Genomic DNA, 7,464 nt, shown 5'->3' with positions numbered 1-7,464 from the left:
CAACCGCCGCCGCCGCCGCCGCCTTCCCGTCCGTCAGAGAGTCTCGTCCGCTGCGGGGCTGCTCTCCCTCTCTGCCTTTTCTCTCTCTCTCTCTCCCTCCGTGTGTCTCTTTCCCCCGCTTCCTCTCGTCCTCGCCGCCTTTCCCTCCCGCCCGCCCGCCTCGAGTCCCGGCTTCCTCTCTCTCTCTCTCTCTCTCTCTTCCCCCCTCCCTTTCCTTTCCTTCCTTCTTCCCTCCTTCCCCGCCAACCCCCCATCCGCCAGGCGCGAGCCGAAGATGGCAGGCTGGCAGAGCTACGTGGATAACCTGATGTGCGATGGCTGCTGCCAGGAGGCCGCCATTGTCGGCTACTGTGACGCCAAGTACGTCTGGGCAGCGACGGCCGGGGGCATCTTTCAGAGCATTACGGTAAGGGCGGCCGGGGGTGGGGAGGTAGGTAGGTAGGTAGCGGGGGGGGGAGGGGGTTCCCGGTCACGGAGAGAAGCAAGTGGCGGGGGGTGGGGGAAGAGAAAGAGGGATGGATGGAAGGCTAACCCATGATTTGTAACCCTCCCCTTTTAAAAACACCAAACCCGGGCGGGCATATTTCGGCCCTTGGAGGAGAAGCGAGGGCGGGCGGGGGGTGTCGGCTAGGCTTGGGCTTTGGGGGAGGCGGCGGGTGAGCCCCACGGAGTTGCACCTAATCCCACGAGGGGCGGATTGCAAAGTGCAGCCTTTTTTCTTTTTTCCCATGCATAGCGCGCGCGCAGGCGAGGGAAGAAAAAGGAGCGCCGCGTGCGGCGGAGGCGACTCTCCTTTTCTCTCCCGCAACTAGGGAGTGGGGAAAGGGGGCTTTCTGTGTTTCTTGCCTCTCTCCCTCTTCTCCCCAGCTAAAAACAATAATTATTACTTATCTCTTGGCCCCCCACCTTGGACCAGTGGTGGGGGGTGGGGGAGCCGAGGCTAGGCGAGAAATCTGGGGGCGGGGAGCGCCCTCGTGCAAAAAGCTTTCTGCCCTTTTGCTGGCTTGCATTATGTGTATGTGTGCGCGCCCCCTTCCCAGCTTTGGGCCACGGCCGTAGCCCCCCCTCACCCCCCAAAAAAGAAACACAGGGGGGTGCGAGAAAAGGGAATAGCAGGAGAGGCCCAGCTGGGTGAAGGTGTAAATGGCAGCGAGTTTCCCTCCTTGCGGTGTCTCCTCTTCTTCCCGCCCACCCGCAGCTTACGATGGCCGTAAAAGCGCCTTTAATGGGAAGAAAGCAGCAGCCCGCGCCAGTTAGGCCCCGGGCATTGCTGCGCCTTTCCCCCTCGGATCCAAGGCTCCTCTCCCAAGTAGTGATTTGAGGCAGTGGGAGAAAAGGGCCCTTTATTTGGTGGCTGGGCGGGCGAGGGAGGAGGGGGCAGGCTGGCGTCTTGAGATCCCCTGCTGCTGGGCCACCTTGCAGCTCGCCCTCCCTAGCCTCCGAGGCATGCGGGGCCAGGTTGGGACGGGAATAGCCTCGGGCTTCTCGGGGGACCATTTTGTATGCCAGGCTGCGGGGCTCCTTAATTGCCACGGCAATTGGGCTGGAGCAATAGCCGGCAATACGGCGGCGGGAGGAGGAGGAGGAGGAGGAGGGAAAAGGCCGGGCGCGGGGAAGGGAGGCGATGATTCTTGGAGAGGCTTTGCGTAGGATTCCCTCGTCTCTGGTCCGCACTGCTGGGGAGAGACTTGCGAATCCAGCGTAGGAGGCTTTTGTGAATCCATTCCTCGCCACTGGTTCCATGTTTTTTCACCTCCAAGATGGCGCACTGCCGCTGATTTTTTTTTAACCCCTCCTTTTCTCTTCTCTCCCGAGATATTAATCACCCCGTTTCTGCACTGCAGTCTTTCTATCTCCTCTGTTTTTCCCATCTCTCATCTTTCTCTTGCCATAAAGTTTTCTGATCATTCGAGATAAGAGTTTATAAAAAGAAAGGGGGAAAATTTCCGTGAGAAGGTTGTGTGCTTGCCTGCTTAACTCACCGACATGGTATCGGTGTGAGAGTGTTGAAATGTGTATTGAAATTATATAAATTCTGTTGGCGCTTCCCCCTTTATTTACCCGTGCATTAGGTGTGCAATGTGATCTTGCATTACAACAGGGGTGGTGGCTGGCTGGTTTTATCCCCTTCCACTCCAAAATGCCATTTTGGCTGGTTGCCTGTCTATGCAGGCAAATGTCATGAAAAGCGAGCTCCCTTATTCTAAACAGCACTCCTCGCCCCTCTTGTCAGTGCCCCTTATCGGGAATAATACTGAGGGCTCTGTCAGCAGTATTAAAGCATGGCTTAGCTTTGTCCTGTCTGTAGGAGGCATAGGAATGGGTTAAAAGAAGTGGTGCCCTTGGTAGCTGCTGAGCCAGTCTCTTTGCTGCTAAGATGTTTATGGGTAGAATCTTGGCTTATGCTTTGGGAATGGCTGGGGCCTGCTATGACTCTGCAGTTCTACTGGAACAAGATGCCTATTCCATCATACAGTGCCGCGGGAGCATGTTTTCTTGCTGGACTGCCTTTTTCCATTTTGCTACATGAGTACACACACCTTGCACTATTCCTGAGAAAAGGGGGCTAATATGTAGCCACCATGCTCTTCTTACTATGTTACACATTTTTTTGGTATTTATATTGCAAATTCCTCTGCGATCATCGGATGAAGGGTGGCATAAACATGTAAATTTAAAAAATAATCAATTTCCCCCCTGCTTGTCTAACATTGAGCTACCATACCCAGTTTTTGAGGGTTCTGCAAAGCACGTGCATTTTCCACCTGAATGGCCTTATTAGCATTGGAGAAGCTGTAATGTAAAGTTTGTAATCTGTGTGGGAAAGAACAGAAATGCACAGTGTTAGAAACAATAACCTTGAGAACACTGTATTTTAAAAATATGGCTTAATAGCATCCCTGAAACTTACTGACAGCCATGTAGCTATAAGTAATGGAGGCTATTCTGCATTTTGTGCCTGTGTTGCATGTAGAACATAGACCCTTTGTACTTCTGCTTCTGCCATAGTGCTTTAGTTATTTGGCACATTGCAGGGAGTGGTCCTGAAGACAGCATGAAGCTCTAATATAACTTTTTTTTAATCTTCTCTCCCATAGATGTATATTCACAATCTAAAATCAGGGTCTCATCATTAATTGCATACTTAATGAAAAACATATTTGAAGACTACATGGGTATCATCCTACTTTGTAGTACTCATAACTACTTCATTAACTTCATACAGTGTTAGACTTTAGAAGCTACAGTTGTTTCTGCTAGAGTTATGTTCTCTTTTTGCTATTACATTAGTACATTCAGTGTGTACATTGACTCTTCAGAATCCAGGTATGAGAGCTTGCTCTAAAACTCTATGGACTTCTCTTTTTGACAGCCTGTAGAAATAGATATGATTGTAGGAAAAGACCGCGAGGGTTTCTTCACCAATGGTCTAACTCTGGGTGCAAAGAAGTGCTCTGTGATCAGAGATAGCCTCTATGTGGATGGTGACTGTACAATGGACATCAGGACAAAGAGCCAAGGTGGCGAGCCAACATATAATGTTGCTGTAGGCAGAGCTGGTCGAGGTAAGCTTGGAACTTTCACTAGTGTTTGATCTGGTGTTTTGTTTTCTACTGCTTAAAAAACATGTAGGCTTTAAATTATCTCAATTGATCTGTCCAACAAGATCTGGATTAGGTGACTGGCTGTCAAAATAGCTTTGTGGAGAATAAGACCATATTCTTAAGACTAGGCACCCAGGATGTTAATGTTTTGGCATTTGAAATTAATTGCTTCAGGTAGAATAAAAATGCAAGTTCAGGCTTCTAATTTTGGAGGTTATTGTACAGCAAAAGTATATGACAAAGAGCACATGTACCTGGTTGCTTATCTAAGCAGTTCATAGATGATTTATGCATATATCAGTTTATAAATATGGAATATCTGTTGCTTTACATTCCCAAGACATCCTCAATACTTCAGGATGCCAGTCCATGCAGACTTCTCATATAAACCTTCCATTAAATACGAAATGCATGTTGGATGGTGTTCCAAAAGGAACTTCTAACAACCTGATCCTATACAACAGGTGTGGGGAACTTGTGGCCTTCCAGTTGGTTTTGGACTCCCAGCTCCCATCCATCTTTGTCAGCATGGCCAGTAGTCAGAGATGATGGGCGTTGTGGTTGGCAACAGCTGAGTGCCACAGGTTTCCCACAAATGCTGCATACTAGTCTATTAAAAACCCAGTGCTTAGGATTTTACTTTTTAATTTGATATATGGTACTGATCATCATTCAGCTTGTTCAACTTCATATGTCCTAAAACTGCAGTTCTGTACCTATTTATGTAGGAGTAAGACTCATTAATTCTGTAGAATTTACTTCTGTGTTGACATCTATAGGATTGTGCTGTTTGATTTCTTTTTTTAAATTTACATAAAACGATGGCCTATTGGACTAATTACAAGTTACTTTGAGGCAAATCAACTAGTATAGAAGTAGAAGCATCAAAAGTGAGAGGACAGTGAGAATGTAAGATTGTTTTGCGCACAGAACTATAACACATTTTAGTGACACCTACTGGCATATAACAGTACATGCACTGCTAAAGGTCTTCAGGACTCTGCTGTTTTGGCATAAACACAATTGGATTATTTTTGTACTGTGAACAACTTTTGACTTATGAACTACTAGAGCAACTGAATATGAAACAGTAGGTTCATTCCAGTTATTCCAATTCATATTACCCCACATCTGCTTTATTTACTTTGCAAGAAAATGTAGCCAAAGCTTCCTGACCCCACAGTATACCCCATGTGTCTCATTTAAAAACGCTTGGTCATACTAAATTAACATCTGCGTCTGCCAAACATTTTTTTTCAATTAAACAAGGTAAATGTTCAAAACAATATAGTAATGCTGTGCAGGTAACTGTTCTGATATGCCAATATTTGAATATGCTTATTGTACTGCTTTATTAAAACCTGGAATATTTCCTTGTCTAACACACTCCTTTGTAAAACTTCTTTTCTTTTCTCTTTCAGTCTTGGTCTTTGTAATGGGCAAAGAAGGGGTCCATGGAGGCGGATTGAATAAGAAGGCATACTCAATGGCAAAATACTTGAGAGACTCTGGGTTCTAGTTGCTAGGCAGACTGTTAAGTATTAGGGGAAATTGCTATTAAACTTTCCTGGCCTCAAGCTACATTGTGGAAACTTTATTAGCAATGCAGGGTGATGGGGTATGAACCTGTGTCTCCTTTGTATCCCTCTATTGGTGGGGAAAGGTGTTATTCTTTCTTTAATTCTGTTCATCCTTGTTTCCTTGTGTACTCCAGCATTGGTTATGGCCATGGGAAAGGGAAGGTGTCCATGGAGGGACACTCAACAAGAAAGCTTATGAACTGGCTTTATACCTGAGGAGGCCTGACGTCTAAGCAGCCTCTCCCCATCCACATAGCAACTGTTTTCACCACCACCTCTTGTGTTAAAAGTACTACCAGCCTATAGATGGCGGTTTTATTTACACATTTCCCTATTGTCATGGCTCCAGTTACCCTTTTCATTTGTATGTTAATCACTGTTGTACCCATGTTCTGTATCTGGCACCATCTATTGCAACACAAAAGATGATATGCATGATACGTTGAAGCCTTGGGAGGGAATCATGCCAAGTCCAGGCGTTACTTGTCTTAGCAATTAGTGTGACATTGAGAACTAAACCAATTTAAGTTAAACTAAATAAGGTGCCGATTGTACAATCCAGATTGATCAATGCCTCCTCAGCACTTTGAGCATTTACACAGCTCATTAGTCTTCCTTTTGTAGAGCATGGTTGGGAGGGAAAAAGTGCATGCATATCTCTACTTTCCTCCCCCTTGTCCTTACCTTTAATCCACTCTTCTTTTTTGTTTGTTTGCTTCCATCTCTATCTATCTATATATATACATTTTTAAATACAGTGCCTGGTTTGTTTAACCAATTTGCTGCTTGAAAGCTGTCACAAGTGTTGCTTTAGTTTTGTTGTTGCTCTTCTGTGTAGACTTGCAAAACTCTTCATGGTGTCTGAAGCGCATCCTGCTTTTAAAAGGGTAACTGCAAAACTATGAAAAGGTGCCGATGCTCTTCTCCCCTCCCCCTCACCACCATCCCTATCTTGAATGAATCCCCAGGGACATTCCATCACCGCAATAGCTCAGGCACGTAATTTTGTTTTTGTTTTTGCCAGCTCCTGTTCTGTAGTTGAAATGTAAAAAGGCTGCCATCATGGACTTTAGATATCCCAGTGTAACCATCTGGAGTGTGTCCGGTTTCATTTTTTCATAGGACCAATTTGATTTGCAGCTTGGGTTTTTATATGAAACTGCACTGTCATTGTCAACAAACTACCACCTCCAGCTATAAACCTATAGCCTAGTCTGAGATCAGTCTGTCAGATCATCAACTGAGAAATAAGATTTGCTGCTCTGATATCAGTGTATGTTTTGAAGGTTGGTAGTTGTAAGATAAAATGGTCCAAACGGATACCATTTCAAATCTAATCTTCATTTGGCCTGTTATGCCCTTGCTGCAGAAATTGTGGAGTGAACTGCCTTGTGCACTAGTCATCCGAAACATGTGTAACCAAATTGTCAGTTTGAGCACAGTACTAACTTGTATGTCCATTTAAAAGAGAACTGCAGAACTCTGTATACAAAAGAGAAAATGGAAGATGGTCTTGGTTGGAATAACTGAGTTGGCTGTCTTGTGATGAATTTTTAATGTATTCTGTGCCATACTAATGTTTTAAAAAAATGAACTGTTGCTATTGTGAGATGGATTTTAACTGACAAGAAAGATTTCTTCTGAATGGCACTACTTTAGGGACACTAGTATTTGCTTCTATTGTTCGGGCCTTTGTGGATAATGTACAGACTTAAAACAAATTCTTGTTGCTGATTTGTCCATTTATTTCCCTGCACTTTGTTACATCTGGGATACAGTCTAACTCATCTGATTTAATATGCATTTCAAAAAATGCCATAACTATTAAACACCTTGTTTACAGACAGATGAAATAAATTTATTCCAACCAAATAAAGTATGAGTTAGTGTGTTATGTGGTTCTGATCTGCCCCTTGCATCTGCCCCTTATGAAGGTGTGTCATATTGCAGTGCCCTTGTGGCGACCTGACTATGTTAAGGGTGGGTTTAATGTTGTATTACATTTACTTGGGTCATGTCTTTTATTAATAAAGTGCATCCCATTCATTGTAATGGAGTCACTCTGGTGTAAAATTTGAGTATAATTCTTTATGGACCTGAACCTATAAAGATTACTTCTTGAACTCTAAAACTGTTGCATTAGCCTTTAGTAATAAAACGAGATGTTCCTATACCAGTTAAGATGCATTTGTGGGAGTGGGGTACCCTGAGGCAATACCCCTGGTATTATACAAAAACTTGTCTTAAACAATGTTATTTTTAGAGACTGAGTATAGCCT

At 44.6% G+C, this 7,464-nt stretch overlaps 1 protein-coding gene across 1 annotated transcript; it reads left to right on the top strand.

The window, feature by feature from the left end:
• The first annotated feature begins 31 nt into the window (after positions 1 to 31).
• On the top strand, positions 32 to 7,061 carry PFN2 (profilin 2). Its single transcript, XM_081862889.1, has 3 exons — positions 32 to 406; positions 3,374 to 3,566; positions 5,027 to 7,061. Exons 1-3 carry the CDS (start codon positions 275 to 277, stop codon positions 5,122 to 5,124), a joined length of 423 nt encoding a protein of 140 aa, XP_081719015.1. The 5' UTR covers positions 32 to 274; the 3' UTR covers positions 5,125 to 7,061.
• The last annotated feature ends 403 nt before the right edge of the window (positions 7,062 to 7,464 follow it).

The sequence above is a fragment of the Podarcis erhardii genome (genome assembly GCF_964252035.2).
Source record: "Podarcis erhardii genome assembly, chromosome: 5".
In the NCBI taxonomy this organism is placed as follows: domain Eukaryota; kingdom Metazoa; phylum Chordata; class Lepidosauria; order Squamata; family Lacertidae; genus Podarcis; species Podarcis erhardii.
Note: the sequence above shows the minus strand (reverse complement) of the source record. Positions and strands in the feature narration are given on the sequence as shown.

Excerpts from the sequence above, each read along its gene's own strand:
- PFN2 (XM_081862889.1), top strand. The coding sequence starts at position 275 with ATGGCAGGCTGGCAGAGCTACGTGGATAACCTGATGTGCGATGGCTGC. Across the intron at positions 407-3,373 it reads GCATCTTTCAGAGCATTACG|CCTGTAGAAATAGATATGAT; the intron begins GTAAGGGCGGCC and ends TCTTTTTGACAG. Across the intron at positions 3,567-5,026 it reads TGTAGGCAGAGCTGGTCGAG|TCTTGGTCTTTGTAATGGGC; the intron begins GTAAGCTTGGAA and ends TTTCTCTTTCAG.